A 23,491-nucleotide genomic window follows, 5' to 3' on the forward strand; every position below is an offset into this window, starting at 1 on the left:
CCTTTATTACAGGATACTTTAATAAAGGACAAATACAGGACGGGTCTAAAAGAGTGGTATTGCAAACGCAGTTAAAGAATCTTTTATTTTGACAAATGACATGAAATATTTTTGTAAATATAAAAATAACCTATAAAATTCCATTTGTTGATAAAAATTAAAATAAGATATGTAATTGAAAAGAGTAAAACGTTAAATTTAATTATTTTGTCATTTAAAGATATTTAGAGAACAACATAATATTATATCCCATAATACTCATCGTTCAATAATATGGAAGTGCAATTGGAAATACTATTTTAGCAGTTTTTAAATACTTTTGCATTATGGGTATATAAAATGGGGAATTTCTGGAGAATATATTATTAGGGAATAGTGGATATTTAGTCCTCAACTACAACTACCTAATGACACAATTGCAGAATATTCAGACAGAAGTTGTGTTTTATAATCAATCACAAATCCCTTCAAGAATTGTTATTGAAAGGACATTTGGTATTTTGAAAAGATTTCCCATTTTAACATAAGTAATGAGATGCAAGTTACCTTTTGTTCAAAGAATAATATCAGCTTGTTCAGTTTTACATAATATTGCAGTAGATAATAGAGAAAACGTTGAAATACTGGCAAATGAGTGTGCTGTTGATATATTAGAAGCTGTGGCAGTACATTTTCAACCAGGAGCTAATGTAATGCAACTAAATTGTATGCGTGTTTGTTTAAAAATATTGTTCGACATTTAAAGCTAGCTTAAACTAATTTTATTTTTATTGGACTGCAGTTTGTTAATAAATGTATAAATAAATATAAATATATTGGTGACTGATTTTAAGTATTTTATGATCATTAGCAGGTTTTAAATAATAAATTTATAAATATATACATGCTATTGGTGTTTGATCTTTTATCGTTTAAAATATGTTCATTACGATCCATTATGGCCATCTCTGTTCACCTCTGGATAACTAGTTATCAGGAAGTTTATCTGACAGATTAGATACTAATAGATATCTGACAGAGACAAACTTCCCGTTAACTAGTTATCCGGAGCTGAAAAGACAGATACTAAGGATACTGTTATATAAACTTCCCAATAATTGATATAATATCCCGATAGACAAAAATATAGTAGAAAAATTAAGCTTTATGGTGGTTTTTTATTAATTTTTTTGGCAGTGTTTAAATTAACAAATACTGATGGCATGAAATGGATCACGAACAAGGAGGTTCTAAGAGGAATGAAGAAAGAATTGGAGATTGTGTTTACCATTAAACGCATAAAACTGCAGTATCTGGGACACATATGAGAAATCAGCACCGTTACTCCCTGCTGCAGTACATATTGCAAGGTACAGTCAAAGGTAAGCGAAGACCCAGTAGAGGAAGAATATAACTGTTTCGAATCGCAGCTAGCAAGGTTATGATTGCTAATATGATTTTTAACATTCGAAACGGATAGGAACCAAAAGAAAAAGATGGCATGAAAATGAAAGTGTATTAATACTTGTGATTCAAAACTTTATAGATTCTAATCTATAAAAGATTAAATTTTCAAAAATAAATACTTTAACCTTTGTTTTATTTTGTTAACCTGTTGTTATATTATATGTGTTGAATTTTGAATTGAACTCTATTTTGAATCTAGAATTTTAACAAATCCTAACCTTTATTATAATTTATCGAAATTACCTCTTATATCTATAATAAATATTTATTTCTATACAAAAATGTAAAATATATTGAGTTTAAATGAGTTAATGATATTCTATGTCTGATCATTGTAATTAGTAACACTTTAAAATTATTTACATAATATTCCTTTTTACAACTTTTTGTAATCACTCAAGCTTCAATAAAATGTTCCTTTTTATATTCCTTTGGGTCAAAACATCAATAATCTATATCTGAGAATATTACTTAGAGTTCTTTTTAATAAATAAAACCCAACATACAACTTTAATGTTGAAAGTTTAATCAAAATCAAACATCAATTCCACAAAACATAAATATTATCAATCCAAAGAAGTGACAAGATAAATTCAAAATACAAGTGAAGTTAGACCTTTCTTCACATTTTTGACACGTTATGTCAAAATAAAGGAACTTTTATTAAAAGAAGGGTGTCCTCTAATTTTCCTTAAATACAGGCTTTTATTAAAGAACAAAAATAAAAGACGCAATACTGCGCATGCTTATATGTCAAAATAAAGGATCTTTTATTACAGGCCGACTTAAAAGACGTTGGCAATAATTAACTCTCTAATATCTAAGACTTTTCGTTAAGAAACTGCTTTCTAGTTGCATCCCGTATTTCCGGCTTTGTAAGCACGGAGACGACGAATATACATATAAGAAAGCAGAAAGGACACGGTCACATATCCACTTTCTTTTCGTCTAGGAAAAGGACCGAAAGACAGTTTCAAGTACTCAAAAATCTGAGTAAAGATGAAAAGAGAAATGATTCAGAGTTGGACCACCATCTCCATATAGCTATTTCTGCCTCTCTTCTTGCAGTACCGTCTCCTATCGGAGGTTGGCTACCATCACAGCAATTTTAACTTTGTTGGCTGCAGCTCTGAACAATTATATTGAACTGCACCCGTACCACTCCCTTAAATTTCGCAACCAGGAAATCCTTCTACGTCCCACATTTCTTTTTCCCGAGATTTTTCCTTGGATTATGAGTCTTAGCAGGAAGTACTTTTCGCCTCTCATTATGTGGCCTAGATATTCCAGTTTTCTCGTTTGTATTGTTTTTATGACTTCACATTCCTTCCCCATCTTCAGCAAAACATCTTGATTTGTCACTCTATCTGTCCATGGTATTTTTCACATTCTTCTGTAGTACATCTCGAATCTTCTGTCTCTCAGGCGTTATCAATGGAGCTATGCAGTCACAACTCTGAAACAAACACTAGCAGGCTGCCTTATTTAAGGGGACTTACTGCGACTGCAATAATTCACCTTTAAGACGCAAATCAGCGACATCTCTCGTAAAAAGAGGAAAACGAAAAGTCCGAGATACAAAGTTTGCTACAATTAAACAATAAAAATAATAAACAATATTTTAAATCTAAGACTTTTCGTTAAGAAACTGCTTTCTGGTCTTTACAAGCACGACGAATATATAAGAAAGCAGAAAAGACACAGTCACATATCCACTAAATTTATTTACTTTAATTTTGTAATACTAAAAATAAAAAATACTCACCAACATAGTGGGTTCATCATCAAATAACTGAAGTGACACACCACCAACTTCTTCGCTGAAATAAAAATGAACATTAATTATTTGAGAAAATGATAATTTCAGGAGACAAACCATGTCAGCTTGACATAAACATTTTGATTAGACTGAATCATTTCTACAAATCCTCTGCTGCAGGAGATAATATTTCCACAGATCAATCAAGTAATATTAAATCACATTGTTTGTTTTCCTAGCTTTTTTCTCTAAGATGGTAAATTCTTATGTATCACTTTCCTTATCATAGGTATTCTATTTTTTTTTTGTTCTCAATGTCTTTCTTGTTTTCCCAAAACACATCATCTTAGCTGACAGAAGAAAGCTGCTAGAGATATTCTAGAAAATACATTTAAGAGCATAAATCGAATAAGCAAAGCATGGCTTAAAAGATTTGCTTTAATAAATTTAATGAAGAATATGATATAGTGCTTAATGTTTCAAAATAGAAAACGTATCAAATGCTACATATAAAATCACTGCAATAATGAATTCAAATGAATCCTATCCCTGCTCCCCTATATAAAATAACTACTTGATTTATTTGATAGATTTGGTTAACAATCAGCTGTCTTCATACAATAGGGCTTTTCAACGCTTCTCATTTGTTTAGAGCTTCTGTCATATCGCCGCCGCCTACGAAAAGTAGAACTCCGAAAAATGCTGTTAAGAGTAGAACTTTCAATGAACGCCGTAAACAATATTATTTTCGATTATATGATTGTGAAAATTATAATCCCTAATAAAGTGTTAGCGAAAAAAATTATTTTTTGAGGAGTATCGGCAAAAAACATCATTTCTGTTTGTGGGTCCACGAAAATTATAATTAGTAAAAAGTTCTCAGAAATAATTGTTTTCGTCGGCAAAAACAGAAACAGAAAGGGAAATAATTGTTTTCGTCGGCATCTATTATGAACTAAATCTTTTCATTATAAATATTTTGGGAGTTATAATATTCGCGGACACGCATATAAAAAATTACGGACATGTATTATCAAAGAGTTATTATTTTCACTGGAAATGCAATAGGAATCACATTAATCATAGGTACCAGCGATATGTCGTATAATTCATGTATAATATTAATATAACGACATGTGGCAGAGGCTCGAAACAAATGAGAAGCGTTGAAAAGTCCTATTATTTAGCCTACAGTTACCTAATACACAATCATGTGTTCGTATTAGTGATGGTGAATGTGGTGATTTTAAATCACTCTGTGATAACGTGATCAGTGAGTACAATTTTTGAATAACATTGACCATGATCACTGTTTTTTTATATGTACATATATAGTAATAGGTAGTCACATAAATCAGAAACTGAACAACACAACCATTATTACTCTGTATTAGATAGTACATACTATAAAAAAAAGAATGTGTGTGTACTTTGTACGCACGTAAGAAGATATTCTTCTATTATATAATAGATAATTTAAACGAAGTAAATATACTTAAAAGGTTATTTGTACTTATTTTATTTAAAAATCAAACTAACTTTCTTATCGACCACTTTCAAAAAAGAAGAATATCTTCAAAAATTATATAATAATATACTTACAATCATAAAATCTATAAAAAAAAATAAAAAATAATAACTTGCTTGGGGCTTGAACCCACTTCACGTCTACCGCGCCGTACGAAAGTTGACGGCATTTCAAACTGCACCACATTCGCGTATACGTCATGTGGGAATATACACAAACTAAACGTTTACACCATAAATTTATATGAATTTAATAAAATTATTAGTTTGATTTTTGTCGAAATAAAATACAACAAAATATAGAGTAAGAAAACGATATATGAGATGAAGATTTGTAGAAAGTTTGTTCGTAATCAGATTATGTAAATTAAAGCATTGCCTACTAATAGGTAACTACATTATTTTGTTTACATTTTCCAAATAGATAGGTATTGAAACTATTAGGTATTTCCAACTGAAACATTTAGAATTACGTACCTGCGGCTTTTCCAAACTATTTAAAAAGTCACTATAATTATAAATTTGATTTTATTTCTGTCCACACATCAATAAAAACTAATATTATACAATATTTTTGTTTACCGATAATATTGAATTATCTATTAATATAATATTATATTATTGATACATATTGAACAATTATTGACAGATCATTTCAAAATTTCAACACCCAATCAGATCCCGTATAACGACTAATACCATACTGTCGGTGTGCGCATGCGCGGGGATCAATCAAAGTTTACCCTCAATCGATTCGCCGCTAAAGAACAATATCTTCAAAAAATATTAAAACTATGTAGATTAGAAAAATATGTAGTTTAGATTAATATGAAAATTAATACAGAGAAAACAAAAACAATGATAATTTCAAATACGAGGAAGACACACGCAATATAATTAGACGGGAAACAACTAGAGCAAGTGGAATATTTACCTAGGAGTAATAATCGAATCAAATGGTAAACAAGACAAAGAAATAAACGAGAGAATGGGACGAACAGGAAGCTTATTTAACACTATGAAAACATTTTTGGGGAAAAAAGAGATACCGGAGAAAGTAAAAACGGCAGTCGTTAAATCAGTAGTTAGACCAACAATCATGTATAGCAGCGAGACATGGACATTGACGGGGAGACAACAATCCAGAGTCAATGCTATGGAAATGAGGGTCCTGAGGAAAATAGCAAACAGAACGAGGACAGACAAATTACGAAACGAAACAATTAGACAAAACCTAAAACTAGAACCAATCAATGAAAAAATAGTGGAGGGACAACTTAGATGGTTCGGACACGTGTGTAGAATGTCGAACGAGAGGCTAACAAAACGAGTTTCGAAACGAGAGTGCAGGGGAAAAACAAAAGAGGAAGACCAAGAGTTATGTGGGTAGGTGAAATCAGGAAAGAAGTCGAGAAGAAGGGATTGACATTGGAAAGTGCAAGAAACCTAACGCAAGATCGGAAAGCATGGAGACTACAATGCCAAACTCAACTCCACGAGCCTTACACCTAAAGGTATAAAGGCTTATACCCCAGGCTGTGGGTGAAAAATAGGTCGATTTCAGAATTCAGGAATTTTTGAAACCTATCAGGTGTTATAAAGGACGATGCCAGGAATAACTTCTACTAAAATGTAACCAAAAATATTGTGCGCTTTTTTTATTGCGATTTTCATTTGTTAAATTTGCAATTTTTAATGATTTTTAATTTTGCAGCTTAGGATATTGATTTTAGAGAAAAACTTTTTAATAGAAAGTTGTAGTAAAGTAAAAAACCTACAATTTGAGGTACGGTAAGTTTAATTTTGTTAATTGGTTCTTGCAAAACAGCCTGCGAAATGTCCAAAATGGCCGTTTTTTACAATTGCATTATTTATTGTACAACTAATTTTTTTTATTCTTTAAAGCTTTAAAAAGAAGATCTTTCAATTCCAAACATAAAAAAAATTGTAAAGCCAGATTAACGAATTTGTGGCTTAGATATTATAAATTGTTTATCCCAAGAGGTCAAATGTCGAAGGCTATAACTTTTTGAAAAAAAAATCGTAGAGAGTTGGTGAAACATCCAATCTCCTTCTAAAGAGTTATATTTTCATATTCTGATGTAAATAAATGCTTAAAACATTTTTACACCTCTAATTTTAGGGTTTGAAAATAAGGGGGCAAATTTCGTTATAAACATTTAGAGCTGAAGCTCATTTATGAGTTTCTAGCTTCAGATTATTGTTGCTGAAGATGAAACGAAGATTTATAAAAAAATAAAAAATTTCTACGACCAACTGAAGCCGAGATAATTTTTGGGTTTGAAAATAAGGGGGCAAATTTCGTTATAAACATTTAGAGCTGAAGCGGCCCTGTACATAATATGAGTTTCTAACTTACAGATTATTGTTGCTGAAGACAAAACGAAGATTTATAATAAAATAAAAATTTTCTACAACCAACTGAAGCCGAGATAATTGTTTTTTTTTTTTCTTAAACCGTAGTGCCTTTATTTATAACAATTAAGAAATTATTTTACAGTCATTGACTAAAGAAAGACTTATATTATCTTAAAATAAAAATTATTATAAAATATAATTACATTTAATTATTAAAAATTATTTTTAAAATCGGTGCTTTTGCGAACGGCCGAATTTTGCAAATCGCCCGGATCGCTTCAAATCCGCGCGCTCGGAAAATTTTTACGTAACTTGTATTAAATTTTGTCAGAAAACAATTTAATAATATTACCATTATAATATACAGTCTATTTACCACTGTATTTGTTTTTCTTGATAATCTTTTATATGTGAAATTTCATTTCTGAAGAAATAATATTACAAAAATGATACATATATTATGAAATATATAACTATATTTTTTTAATTTTTTCATTGTTATATAAATATAATAATAATAATGTTACTTCTTACTATAATATACAATATAAAACTTTTTCTTCTTGTAGTGACTATTCGTTTTGGATTTCACATATAAAGGTTTATCAAGAAAAACAAATACAGTGGTAAATAGACTGTATATTATAATGGTAATATTATTATTAAATTGTTTTATGTCAAAATTTAATACAAGTTACGTAAAAATTTTCCGAGCGCGCGGATTTGAAGCGATCCGGGCGATTTGCAAAGTTCGGCCGCTTGCAAAAGCACCGATTTTAAAAATAATTTTTAATAATTAAATGTAATTATATTTTATAATAATTTTTATTTTAAGATAATATAGTCTTTCTTTAGCCAATAACTGTAAAATAATTTATATTTGCCCCCTTATATTCAAACCCAAAAATTATCTCGGCTTCAGTTGGTCGTAGAAATTTTTTATTTTTTATAAATCTTCGTTTCATCTTCAGCAACAATAATCTGTAAGTTAAAAACTCATAGGCTGTAAGGGCCGCTTCAGCTTTAAATGTTTATAACGAAATTTGCCCCCTTATTTTCAAACCCAAAAATTAGAGGTTTAAAAATGTTTTACGCATTTATTTACATCAGAATATGAAAATATAACTCTTTAGAAGGAGATTGGTTGTTTCACCAACTCTCTACGATTTTTTTTTTCAAAAAGTTATAGCCTTCGACATTTGACCTCTTGGGATAAACAATTTATAATGTCTAAGCAACAAATTCGTTAATATGGCTTTACAATTTTTTTTTATGTTTGGAATTGAAAGATCTTCATTTTAAAGCTTTAAAAAATAAAAATTAAATATAATAAATATAATAAAAAATAATGCAATTGTAAAAAACGGCCATTTTGGACCTTTCGCAGGCTGTTTTGCAATAATCAATTAACGAAATTAAACTTACCATACATCAAATTGTAGGTTTTTTAATTTACTACAACTTTCTATTAAAAAGTTTTTCTCTAAAATCAATATCCTAAGCTGCAAAATTAAAAATCATTAAAGATTGCAAATTTAACAAATGAAAATCGCAATAAAAAAAAAGCGCACAATATTTTTGGTTACATTTTAGTAGAAGTTATTCCTGGCATCGTCCTTTACAACACCTGATAGGTTTCAAAAATTCCTGAATTATATCACGTTTTTTCACCCACAGCCTGGGGTATTAGGAATAAGTAAATAAGTTTAGAAAAAAAAATTATTGTGCATTCATTTAGCAAATTCGTCAAGAGGCTATTAAGGTGGATCCACATCAATAAAAACATTAAGTATTTTCTATGGGAAATAAGCGACAATTTTACTAAAAAATGAATTTATTAACGTTTCGAAGCCCAAATCGGGTTTCGTTGTCAAAATACAAAATAGTATTTTGTATTTTGACAACGAAACCCTATTTGGGCTTCGAATCGTTAATAAATTCATTTTTTAGTAAAATTGTGGCTTATATCATATTTACATTTGTATGGAGCAATTAAATAATTTGATAATAAAATAGACCATTTTTATTAATTAAAAGCTGAATGAAAGAAGTCTAGAGGCCTAGAGAATAAATAAAAAAATTAAAAACACAATTTTTCTATACTTAGTACGTTATAAATACAAAAATGAGACATTTGAGATGTTATGTTTTCTCTGTTGTTGTATGGAGCGGAGGCATGGACGCTTACAACCATTAAACAACTTGGAGCATTTGAGATGTGGCTTTATAGAAGAGTGCTGAGAATATCATGGACAGCAAGGATCACGAACAAGGAACTTCTACGAAGAATGAAGAAGGAGCCGGAGATTGTGTTTACCATCAAACGCATAAAATTGCAGTATCTGGGACACGTTATGAGAAATCAGCACCGTTACTCCCTGCTGCAGTGCATATTGCAAGGTAAAGTCAAAGGTAAGCGGGGACCCGGTAGAAGGAGAATATCATGACTGAGGAAGTTGAGAACATGGTTTAAGAAAACCGTAACGGAACTGTTATGATTGCCAATATGATTTCCAACATCCGAAACGGGATAGGAACCAGAAGAAGAAGAAATACAAATACGTATATAAATAAATATTCGTCTGATAACGACAATAATTCAGATGTGCATTCTTCATTCTGCAGTAGACTTGACATGAGGTCGAGACTCTACTGTAGGAGCTATAATCAACTTTAAAACCGCTGGGTACAATTGACCAGCTTTTTTTAAATGTATTTGAGACTATTCTTCAGTGGATCAGACGTTAGGATCAACATTGAAAGTAAATCTGTAATCGTGGCAATACGTGAAGAGTTTCTGGTGTACTGCTCCAGGAAATCTGCGGCAATCTTTGTTCCTTGCTTCTTAAGCTTGTTTTAAAAGTTGCCCAAGTGGAACTAATGCTGATTTGATTACTTCCATACTACATATAGGTAAGTATTTTATGTACAGTTGCTGGCATATAGGCATAAAGCCATACTGTACCATATACAGTGGGTGATCAAATTATTAGAGCCACTTTTTACAAAAAGGGTGTATATTTGAGTTGTATAATATATATTAATGCGTTTGTTTCTATTTGACTATCTTGTTACACTTTATGGAAAGTGCAATAAACAGTCTGGCAATAGTGGCAACACGCGAGCGTGGCAATGCGTGACTCAGATGCCATTGTTTGTCAGTGCTGTCCAGCCTAGCTTGCAACTCGTGTGCATATTATTTTGTATTCTTGGTGTTTAGAGTTATAATAAAGAAACGACGAAACCCAAAAGACTCCATTTTCAAATAAATAAATATTTAAAAATAAAATCTTTGGATTTCTTAATTCGGAAACAGATTCTCTCTTATTATACCTATTATCCATCCTTCTAAAATTTGCATGGAATAAAGGGTGATGAATGCAGAGACATGGGGAGTCTATATAGTTGTACTCCACAACACATCAATTCAACGAGGCAAAGATCAACAAATCTGTTTCCTAGTACTCAATACGTGAGTAAAAACGCAGGTAGATAAAGGCATTTTATATTTAATTTCGATTCAGAGATCATGACCATCTCTCTATGGACCATTTAGAACTTTTGTTCTCCTCAGGAGAGCTTGTAATTATGCTCTAAATCGAAATTAGGACATATTCGCCAAGTACGTCAAATACAAAGTAATAATCAACATTTAGACGCACTCGCGACCTCTATTAAAGAAACGACGAAACCCAAAAGACTCCATTTTCAAACAAATAAATATTTAAAAATAAAATCTTTGGATTTCTTAATTCGGAAACAGATTCTCTCTTATTATACCTATTATCCATCCTTCTAAAATTTGCATGGAATAAAGGGTGATGAATGCAGAGACATGGGGAGTCTATATAGTTGTACTCCACAACACATCAATTCAACGAGGCAAAGATCAACAAATCTGTTTCCTAGTACTCAATACGTGAGTAAAAACGCAGGTAGATAAAGGCATTTTATATTTAATTTCGATTCAGAGATCATGACCATCTCTCTATGGACCATTTCGAACTTTTGTTCTCCTCAGGAGAGCTTGTAATGATGCTCTAAATCGAAATTAGGACATATTCGCCAAGTACGCCAAATACAAAGTAATAATCAACATTTAGACGCACTCGCGACCTCTATTAAAGAAACGACGAAACCCAAAAGACTCCATTTTCAAACAAATAAATATTTAAAAATAAAATCTTTGGATTTCTTAATTCGGAAACAGATTCTCTCTTATACCTATTTTCATCCTTCTAAAATTTGCATGGAATAAAGGGTGATGAATGCAGAGACATGGGGAGTCTATATAGTTGCACTCCACAACACATCAATTCAACGAGGCAAAGATCAACAAATCTGTTTCCTAGTACTCAATACGTGAGTAAAAACGCAGGTAGATAAAGGCATTTTATATTTAATTTCGATTCAGAGATCATGACCATCTCTCTATGGACCATTTCGAACTTTTGTTCTCCTCAGGAGAGCTTGTAATGATGCTTTAAATCGAAATTAGGACATATTCGCCAAGTACGCCAAATACAAAGTAATAATCAACATTTAGACGCACTCGCGACCTCTATTAAAGAAACGACGAAACCCAAAAGACTCCATTTTCAAACAAATAAATATTTAAAAATAAAATCTTTGGATTTCTTAATTCGGAACCAGATTCTCTCTTATACCTATTATCCATCCTTCTAAAATTTGCATGGAATAAAGGGTGATGAATGCAGAGACATGGGGAGTCTATATAGTTGTACTCCACAACACATCAATTCAACGAGGCAAAGATCAACAAATCTGTTTCCTAGTACTCAATACGTGAGTAAAAACGCAGGTAGATAAAGGCATTTTATATTTAATTTCGATTCAGAGATCATGACCATCTCTCTATGGACCATTTAGAACTTTTGTTCTCCTCAGGAGAGCTTGTAATGATGCTTTAAATCGAAATTAGGACATATTCGCCAAGTACGCCAAATACAAAGTAATAATCAACATTTAGACGCACTCGCGACCTCTATTAAAGAAACGACGAAACCCAAAAGACTCCATTTTCAAACAAATAAATATTTAAAAATAAAATCTTTGGATTTCTTAATTCGGAAACAGATTCTCTCTTATACCTATTATCCATCCTTCTAAAATTTGCATGGAATAAAGGGTGATGAATGCAGAGACATGGGGAGTCTATATAGTTGCACTCCACAACACATCAATTCAACGAGGCAAAGATCAACAAATCTGTTTCCTAGTACTCAATACGTGAGTAAAAACGCAGGTAAATAAAGGCATTTTATATTTAATTTCGATTCAGAGATCATGACCATCTCTCTATGGACCATTTAGAACTTTTGTTCTCCTCAGGAGAGCTTGTAATGATGCTCTAAATCGAAATTAGGACATATTCGCCCAGTACGTCAAATACAAAGTAATAATCAACATTTAGACGCACTCGCGACCTCTATTAAAGAAATGACGAAACCCAAAAGACTCCATTTTCAAACAAATAAATATTTAAAAATAAAATCTTTGGATTTCTTAATTCGGAAACAGATTCTCTCTTATACCTATTATTCAAAATTTGCATGGAATAAAGAGTGATGAATGCAGAGACATGGGGAGTCTATATAGTTGCACTCCACAACACATCAATTCAACGAGGCAAAGATCAACAAATCTGTTTCCTAGTACTCAATACGTGAGTAAAAACGCAGGTAGATAAAGGCATTTTATATTTAATTTCGATTCAGAGATCATGACCATCTCTCTATGGACCATTTAGAACTTTTGTTCTCCTCAGGAGAGCTTGTAATGATGCTTTAAATCGAAATTAGGACATATTCGCCAAGTACGCCAAATACAAAGTAATAATCAACATTTAGACGCACTCGCGACCTCTATTAAAGAAACGACGAAACCCAAAAGACTCCATTTTCAAACAAATAAATATTTAAAAATAAAATCTTTGGATTTCTTAATTCGGAAACAGATTCTCTCTTATACCTATTATCCATCCTTCTAAAATTTGCATGGAATAAAGGGTGATGAATGCAGAGACATGGGGAGTCTATATAGTTGTACTCCACAACACATCAATTCAACGAGGCAAAGATCAACAAATCTGTTTCCTAGTACTCAATACGTGAGTAAAAACGCAGGTAGATAAAGGCATTTTATATTTAATTTCGATTCAGAGATCATGACCATCTTCTCTCTATGGACCATTTAGAACTTTTGTTCTCCTCAGGAGAGCTTGTAATGATGCTCTAAATCGAAATTAGGACATATTCGCCAAGTACGTCAAATACAAAGTAATAATCAACATTTAGACGCACTCGCGACCTCTATTAAAGAAACGACGAAACCCAAAAGACTCCATTTTCAAACAAATAAATATTTAAAAATAAAATCTTTGGATTTCTTAATTCGGAAACAGATTCTCTCTTATACCTATTATTCAAAATTTGCATGGAATAAAGAGTGATGAATGCAGAGACATGGGGAGTCTATATAGTTGCACTCCACAACACATCAATTCAACGAGGCAAAGATCAACAAATCTGTTTCCTAGTACTCAATACGTGAGTAAAAACGCAGGTAGATAAAGGCATTTTATATTTAATTTCGATTCAGAGATCATTACCATCTCTCTATGGACCATTTAGAACTTTTGTTCTCCTCAGGAGAGCTTGTAATGATGCTCTGAATATATTTAATTTCGATTCAAAGCATCATTACAAGCTCTCCTGAGGAGAACAAAAGTTCTAAATGGTCCATAGAGAGATGGTAATGATCTCTGAATCGAAATTAAATATAAAATGCCTTTATCTACCTGCGTTTTTTCTCACGTATTGAGTGTTAGGAAACAGATTTGTTGATCTTTGCCTCGTTGAATTGATGTGTTGTGGAGTACAACTATATAGACTCCCCATGTCTCTGCATTCATCACCCTTTATTCCTTGCACATTTTAGAAGGTTGGGTAATAGGTATAAGAGAGAATCTGTTTCCGAATTAAGAAATCCCAAAGATTTTATTTTTAAATATTTATTTGTTTGAAAATGTAGTCTTTTGGGTTTCGTCGTTTCTTTAATAGAGGTCGCGAGTGCGTCTAAATGTTGATTATTTCTTTGTAATTGGCATACTTGGCGAATATGTTTAATTTCGATTCAGAGCATCATGACAAGCTCTCCTGAGAAGAACAAAAGTTCGAAATGGTCCATAGAGAGATGGTAATGATCTCTGAAGCGAAATTAAATATAAAATGCCTTTATCAGTTATAATAAACTTAGTTATAATAAATATACAGGGTGGTTCATCTTATTCGCCTCGGTCTCTGTACGGAAAACCACTTGATATTTTAAAAAAATTTCTTCACAGAAATATACACGGCCTTTAATACCACAACCTAAAAATAATGTGAATTATACAGAGTGTTCCAAAAAAGAGTGGTATATCAAAGTTATATTTTTTCTTATGGAATACCCTATATCTGATGACATTATTGAATTGACCTTAAAAAATAAGCCATACTTTCATAAGGGTTCCCTATACCTAAATACAGGGTGTTTTGATTTATTTCGATTTTTATAAAAATGTAAGGTTTTAGAAAAAAATAAATATCTACGAATCTAAGAAGCAGTAACAAATTCTTTCTTGGATCTTAATAATAGACTATTTAGTATACTTAAACAGATGCTTATTGTAACAAAATTTCTTACAGGGTGGACAAAATATGGGATTGTTCTATTAACAAATTCAAGCTGTAATAACTTACTTATTTTAAATAGAACACCCTGTATTTTACTAGTCTATCGCGTAGAAAATTTTCTTATCTTTCAATTTGTATTAGGGTTTCCTACACCTATCTTTTTACAGGGTGGTCAAAATATTAGATTTTTCTATTAACAAATTCAAGCTGTAATAACTTACTTATTTTAAATGGAACACCCTGTATCTTACTAGTCTATCGAGTAGAAAATTTACTTAGCTTTCAATTCTTATTAGGGTTTCCTATACCTATCTCCCTTCATTTTTTAAATATTTAAAGATTTCCTAATTTGTAAGCTTTAAAAATTAGAATTAAGTACCTATGTCGTGGTTATGTACAACACATCACCAACACCGGATATATTCTTAGACAAGATACTGTCATTAATAAAATTTTCATTGTTATCATGTAATCACACAGACTGTTGTATTATTTTAGTTGATTTTGGCCTCCATGTGAAATTGAATAATATGTTTATTTTAAACTGCATACCCTATATTAGATGCCGTATTCTGGAAGATATTTAAATTATATTTCATTCCGTATAAGTATTTTCCATATCTTAACCCAACGGTTATTAAGTAAATTTAAGAACGCCACTTTTTGTTTGAATCTTTAAATCGCAATTACAAACAATTAAATGCAATGGCTTGTTTGACGAAAACGAGCCTGTTGTACAAAAATATGTAAAAATGGGTATTTACAGAATAACGTGGTAATTTATATTTACAGAATAACATGTGTATTGACAATGTTTACATGGAATCGAAGAGATTTTAAAAATCTTCCATTATAAAGAATAGAATATCGAGTATGTCATTTTAAATAAGAACATTCTGTGTGATTAAATGATAAAAATGTGAATTTTATTAATGAAACTATCTTGACTAAGATATTTAAGTATATTGCCGGTGTTGTTGATGTGTTGTACATAACCACGACATAGGTACTTAATTCTAATTTTTAAAGCTTACAAATTAGGAAATCTTTAAATATTTAAAAAATGAAGGGAGATAGGTATAGGAAACCCTAATAACAATTGAAAGCAATACGCGATAGATTAGTAAGATACAGGGTGTTCCATTTAAAATAAGTAAGTTATTACAGCTTGAATTTGTTAATAGAAAAATCTAATATTTTGACCACCCTGTAAAAAGATAGGTGTAGGAAACCCTAATACAAATTGAAAGATAAGAAAATTTTCTACGCGATAGACTAGTAAAATACAGGGTGTTCTATTTAAAATAAGTAAGTTATTACAGTTTGAGTTTGTTAATAGAACAATCTCATATTTTGACCACCCTGTAAGAAATTTTGTTGCAATAAGCATCTGTTTAAGTACACTAAATAGTCTGTTATTAAGATCCAAGAAAGAATTTGTTACTGCTTCTTAAATTCGTAGATATTTATTTTTTTCTAAACCCTTACATTTTTACAAAAATCGAAATAAATCAACACACCCTGTATTTAGGTATAGGGAACCCTTATAAAAGTATAGCTTATTTTTTAAGGTCAATTCAATAATGTCATCAGATATAGGGCATTCCATAAGAAAAAATATAACTTTGATATACCACTCTTTTTTGGAGCACCCTGTATAATTCACATTATTTTTAGATTGTAGTATTAAAGGCCCTATATATTTTTGTGAAGAAATTTTTTTAAAATATCAAGTGGTTTTCCGTACAGAGACCGAGGCGAATAAGATGAACCACCCTGTATATAAACTCAGTTATAATAAACTGAGAGTTTCTATCGCTCCCTAGTGATATTCTGACAGTTCTACTCTATCTTTTGTGAATTTAGTCAACATTGCATCTTCGTTACACTAGTGCTACCAGAAAATCATGGAAAAAGCCAAAGACATCTCACCAAGGAAAATAGCAGAAATAAAAACTTTATTATTCAACACCAATCACTCCAACAGAAACATAGCATCCATTCCTAAAGTTTCAAAGGCAACTGTGGACCATATAAAGAAAATACGTACATATATATCATCATTAAACAAAAAGTAAAATTTCCTGAGGTGGCTCTAATAATTTGATCACCCACTGTAGGTGCATACTGGCTAAGATAAAGTTCTCTGGATTCGAGGGAAATTTTCAAATCTCTAAAAAAATGTTGTGCTCTAGTACTCTAGTGTACTGGTTATAATAAGTTTGATTCTCAATGGGAAAGGTGCAACTGTTACATATAGTAAATTTAGCCTGGGTCCAAAAGGGTACAAGTCATTTCCATCTTTTGAAAGTTTCAAAACAAAGAAAATGTCCTTGTTTCATCCTACAAACTTTTTTTAATATTGGTTGTTTATCAGATACATTATTTATGTTAGAAAAAATTAGCATAAAAAATATTATCCATCTTCAACAATTAATCTGTATAAATTAATGAAAACTTTAATTTCGTGTGATTGAAATGATGTACGAAATTCAACTGATTTATTCTATTCCAATAAAAATACGTACCTTTGGACATTATTACTCTAAAGGCCCTGATCGACAGGCGAGTAAAACCGCGGTTTTGTGGCTCGTCGGTAAAACTCGCCGGTGTATCATTGCAATACCGAGATTTTATATACCGACGAGCCTGGTTCGCGGCTCGTCAGTTTGTTTTATTTTTTACTTAGCTCGTCGTTCAAACCCGAGCGTCGATCACGGCTGGCGAGCCGAGCCGGCAGTTTTCGCAACCACTGCATTGGAAGGACGTGCGAGCCAGTTTTTAATAATAGTCTGGGCAGATTATCGGAGAATAAGCCATTTTTGGGAAAAGTTATTTACCAGCAATTTTATTGCTGAAATCGAATCTAATGATCCTATATATTAATAATATAGGTATGCAAAGTCCGCAGATAGTGTGCTACTTTTTTATAAACAAAATGGCGCCCGAAAATCGTGTTTTTCTCAATTTTTGCTCTATAACTCCAAAGATTGTAACTTTACACCAAAAACACCCAAATAAAAATTCACCGTAATTAAATTCTGCATAGAGACATGTTTTCCCGATTTACTTCGAAGAAAATTTTCCTCGGAAAATGCGGGTTTTTCCAACAAAATCTTTAATATTCAACTAAAATTTTAGGTTAGTAATTATTTATCAATAATTAAATAACTTGGTGATATAAAAGCCCTTTTGGTATAGATTATATTTCCAGAAGCCAATGGAAATTGAATGAACAGTTTAGCAACAATTAAATTGTTAATTAAAAATTTAGGGTCGCCATAATAACCACAATAATTATGGTATAAAAATAACTATGATTTTTGTATAAATTGGCACTATACCTATATAATGTACTTTATAGAATTGAAATTGGACTATTTAAACGGCCTCAGAAATATTTTAAAATTATCAACAATTTTTGGCTTATAAACAAATAGAATATCTCGGGAAATATTAAATCAAATTAAATTATAGAAACGGTATTGGAAATAGATAGATAGAATTTATTCATCCACAAAGTTTACACAATTCTTACAAAAAAAATGTATAAATATTATCGGACCAGTCAAAATTTTAGTACAATAGAGTAGAATAGAATAGAGTAAAAGTACACATTTACACATGATTAAAATAAAACAGTGATTACAATAAAATAAATAAGAAATAAATCAAAGTTACAAATAAAAATTTTAGAACTATTGTTGCAAAAATGTTAAAAATTTTAAAATCTATCAATACTGTAGAATGTGTTGTCCATTAAAAATTAATACACAGTTTGGCGAAAACCTTTATGTGAAGAATTACTGAGAGTTAATATTATATTGACTATTTTATTGTAACATTTTACTCCAATATATTCAGGTGCATGTTGGGATACACCTAATCTAGAGAAAGGTTGTCGAAAATTGGATTTACCTCTAGTATCATGTGAGTGAATGTCCTCATTTCTGTCAAACTAGAGCTTGTTTTCCTCAATGTGTAATATTAATTGGAAAATTAAAAGGCTAGGTAGTGTTAAAATATTAGACTTCTTAAATAGTGGCTTGCGACTATCCGAAAATACATACTTCTTAAAACTTTCTTTTGCGTTATAAATGCCCGTTCAAAGGACTAAACTAAAGTAAATCATTAGCAATATATCAAATGACACAGCTTCTCTTAAATTACGCATTATATAGCTACTACATGTACTTAACTTTGATGATACATGATTTACGTGTGTTTCCCATGTAAGTTTATGATCTAGGGTTGCCCCGCCCCCAAAAATTTCGTTCTAGTATATGATTTGCCATCCACATGTAAATAAAAGTCAGAATTTGGAGTTAAGTTTTTTGGTAAGAAACGCATAAAATGTGTTTTTGTTATGTTGAGCTTGAGTCCATTATTTTTACAATATGTGCTAAATTCAGCAGACGCAACATTGGTATTTTCCACCAGTTGTATAGGTTCACTGTGAGACATGAGAATATTGGTATCATCAGCATACTGAACAATTTTATCTAGCATTGAACAAAACGTGTTTAGGTCACTTACAAATATAATGAAAAATAAAGGCCCCAGTATTGAGCCATCGAACATTGAAGTGGCCTCGACGATACATTATCGACTGTGACTACTTGAGTTCTATTACTTAGTTAGATAATATAGGGCCCAATTGTAGGGTATACCACGTACTCCAATACCCTGCAATTTTTTGTAATAAGAGTTCACTATCAACCGTACCAAATGCACGACTAAGGTCATAAAAAGACCCAATACTTATTAAATATTATACCTAAATATGTAATGCTTTATAAATAAATTGAAGACAGTCAGAAATAGCAGTATTTGTAGATTTCTTTTTTCTAAACCCGTTTTGACTAACAGGAAGAATTTTAAAATGTTCTAAATAATCTGTTAATCTATTTGCATAGGCTGCTTCAAATATTTTAGAGAACTGACTTGACACACCAATCAGCCTATAGTTTGCAATATCCGTTACAGATCCTTTATTTTTAAAAATAGGGATTCCTTTACATCTGGAAATATTCCGCATGTAAATGATTCATTTATGAGATAAGATAGTGGTAAAGAGAGTGGCAACATGTTTCAAAGCTTTTCCATCAATTTCGTCTACCCCTGCAGCTGTTTTAGAAGCAGTTTCTAATACAATAGATATAACTTCTTTTTCAGTGGTTAGTGATAAAAAGAAACTTGAATTGAATTGGTCAATTTGTATAGTACGGTTAACAACTGATAGTTCATTATTTTTTACAGCATTAATAAAATAATTGTTGATTTGATCAGCTTTATGATAATTTTGTAAGTCACCGTTGTTACCGTTTTTACCTCTATTTTTATTAATTATTTTCCAACTTTCCTTCACTACATTATTGCTATTTCTAAATTGATTATCATATTGTTCCTTTTCATGTTTTTTAACAATTTTTTGATATTCTTGTTAAAATTTCTTGTATCGTTCCGAATACTGTGGGTTATTGAGTTGTTTTCTTAATCTATTCATCTGATACAACAATTGATCATGCAAACCCTTAATATGAGGTACAAACCACGTTTTTTGTTTTGGTCTGGTAGTTACTCTACGTTTTAAGAAAGTAGTATTATAATAATATAAGAAAGTATCATAAAATATTGAAAAATTTTCTTCAAAACTACCAGCTACATATAGATCACTCCAATCAATATTAGCTAAAATATTCTGAGAAAAGTTATTAAGTTGGCATCGCATAAGTTTCTGGTAAAAATAGTTTGAGGATTTTCTCCAGTAACTTTCATATCAAAAGCACATAATTGATAAGTATGATCTGACAGAAATGTCACATACCCTAAACTTTTGAACATCTAAACAGTGGCGGCTTTTGGGGGTAGGCAGGATAGGCCGGGCCTACCCAATAATTTTAACAGCTTTAAAATTGAAAAACATATTCAAAAATTATGTTAATGCATGTAAATAACTTTTAAATGTACTAAATCACTCAATACATTAGCTTCCGTTAAAACAACTATGTTATATATTATCAGAGAGCATTGAATCGTATCCAGGCATTTTAAATATCATTAATAGGCCCGTTCGGAGCCGGCCGACCCCGCTCACATAAGATCTCCGTACAAAGAGCGTTTGAAGTTAAGTCGCTTGCCGGACAACGATTTATATTGTCGTGTTATGCTTGCTGTTTAGGCACCAGACGATCGGGCCTTCGCCGACCATCGTTGCCACTTGTAACGTAATTATCGAATTGTAATACAGTACAACCTGCCATATCCGGACCTGTCATATCCGGACCTCCCCATATCCGGACGGTTCTGCCGTCCGGATCTACTGAGAAAGGCAGTCCTGCTGTTGGACAACGCACCCTCTCATCACGACCTAAAAGAACTAAAAGATGGCGAAATAATGTATTATACAATCTTTAAAACATGTCTATCGACGAAAGTTATTAACGGCGTTGATTACTGGAATGTATGAAGAAGAAAAAGTTTCAGAGACTATAAAAGAAGTGGTCACAGAAGTGGTCTTGATATCCGGATTTTTTCATATCCGGATCGGTCTGTCGCCACATTGATCCGGATATGGCAAGTTTTACTGTACTTATAAATTTTCTTTTAAATTATGATCAAAAATATGTAACTGTAACATAATCTATAATTATTGTAACATATTTTTAAACAAACGGAATTTATTTCTGGAATTGGGCGATAATAAAAGATTCACACACAATATGGCGCTAAATTTCCACAAAAAGCTTTGGACTCATTGATGGATACATATGAACTACTTTTTAATAAATCCTTATTAAAAACTGAACTGGAAATGATTTTTTCTTCTAATCATCGTGAAAATTTTCACGACAAGAGTTTGTTAGAACTAATTAAAAGTATGTTTGACAACGAAACCAATGAAATTCTTCCTGAAAGCTACAAGTTATTTTGTTTACTTGCTACAATACCTGCAACAAGCGCTTCAGTTGAAAGAACCTTCTCCACTTTAAAGCGAATAAAGTCATCTCTTCTCGGTGTCTCTTCGAAATACAATGACGCAAAATCGGCTTTCATCACTGTCTACTGATTATAGAAAGAGAGAGACAACAGGGGTAAACAAGAGCAATATAAGTAACAGAGAGAAAAAGAAAAGAACAGCAAAAGAGCGGCTGTGCGCGCGAGAGAACGGTCTGGAAAGACGTGCCACGCGCGTAAGCCGAGAGTGGGTTTAGTTGGTAGGCAATAGGTTTGTTCTAGCGTCAGTTTCAAACGGTTTGAAACCATCAGGAACATGCGCATTTGTTTGATGGCGTTCAAGCAAACAGATTACTAGTTTGAAACTACTGGTCGGACGTTCTAACGACAGTAAATTTTGATTTGGAAACTGGCGTCAAACGGTCAAAAGAGTTTGCGGATTTTGTCCGGATTTTAAGTTTGTGCGTTGCGCAGTGGAATTATTTGTTTGACGTTTACAAATTTTAAATGAAAGTAATAGGTTTTGACTATGTTACTTAACATTATTTACGTTTATAATATTAATTTTTAATATTTAGCATAAATCTTGAAAATTTGAATACTTTTGGTATTTTACTCCGATAAAAAAGTGTTCTAGCAAAAAACAGTTTGTTAACAGTTTGTGGATGGAACATGCACAATAAAGCAGTACAATAATTTGGTGTCAAACCATACAAAACTACATGCTAGAACAAACCTATCGTAACACGGATTCATCCGGGGGCAAGGCCCCCAGTGGGGGAACGGGGAACTGCATTCGGATGTACTCCGTTTACTCTGAATCCAACACACGCCAGGTACGATTCATCTGGTACGGTCTTTAGAAGATTCCCACTCTCAAAAAAAAAAAATATGTATTACACACACTGGCGGGTATTTTTTTTTTTGGGGGTCATGGATCTTGAGGGTGATTACTTTTCTCTGATGCAAGGTCACTTTTAGTCTTACCACCAATAGGATAAGTGGGTTTTCAAATATTTGGGGGGGGGGGGTCATGACCCCGTGACCCCTCCCTCTGGATCCGCCACTGATTACACATAGCTATATGTAATTTGCTGGCTTGGCCTACCCAAAATTTTACCCCACCAGCCGCCACTGCATCTAAATTGGAAAAAAAGTTGTCAATACATGTTGAAGAATTTTAGTAATTCTAGTAGGTACACTTATGTGAAATTTAATGAATTTTACTCCACATATTTCAACTTTGCTTTCAATACACCATAGACGTAAATTTAGCTGTTCACAACTGAACTTATTATTTACAGATATGCATGCACCTCCACTTTCTTTATCATTTCTTGCGAAATAAGACACTAAATTAAAGTTTTCAATATTGGTTACTTTAAGTTTATCTTCTTTCAACCAGTGTTCACTAAGATTCACATTATTACTTTAAAGTATCAAATTTATATCGTAAGATTTACGTGCAAGTCCTCCCTGTATATTGCAGTGTAAAATAGGTAAAATAGGGAAATATACGTTTGTCGGTTTCCTTGCATTAATACTTCGGATATTTTGGTGAACTATGGAAGTTTGACATTTACTTTGGGTTTGAGAGTCCCTAACGAAGAAATTATTTAAAAATCCTAGGAGCGACGATTATATTGTTGGTATTTCCGGAAATCCAAACGCTTGTAAACGACAGATCTTGGCCAAGTCGACGGTTTATAGATTTCGTCTTTTAATT

At 31.8% G+C, this 23,491-nt stretch overlaps 1 protein-coding gene across 3 annotated transcripts in view; it reads right to left on the reverse strand.

The window, feature by feature from the left end:
• The window catches only part of LOC126881122 (cellular tumor antigen p53), an 82,626-nt gene that overhangs the window by 53,157 nt on the left and 5,978 nt on the right, over window positions 1-23,491 (reverse strand). For 2 of the 3 annotated variants that reach the window (XM_050645176.1, XM_050645177.1), the window contains exon 3: window positions 3,212-3,266. In XM_050645176.1, the coding sequence (XP_050501133.1) occupies window positions 3,212-3,266 (55 nt within the window). Of the gene's footprint in view, window positions 1-3,211; window positions 3,267-3,322; window positions 3,584-23,491 lie in introns of all 3 variants that reach the window. The other variant, XM_050645178.1, reaches the window with a different exon arrangement.

This window comes from Diabrotica virgifera, chromosome 3, assembly GCF_917563875.1.
Source record: "Diabrotica virgifera virgifera chromosome 3, PGI_DIABVI_V3a".
In the NCBI taxonomy this organism is placed as follows: domain Eukaryota; kingdom Metazoa; phylum Arthropoda; class Insecta; order Coleoptera; family Chrysomelidae; genus Diabrotica; species Diabrotica virgifera.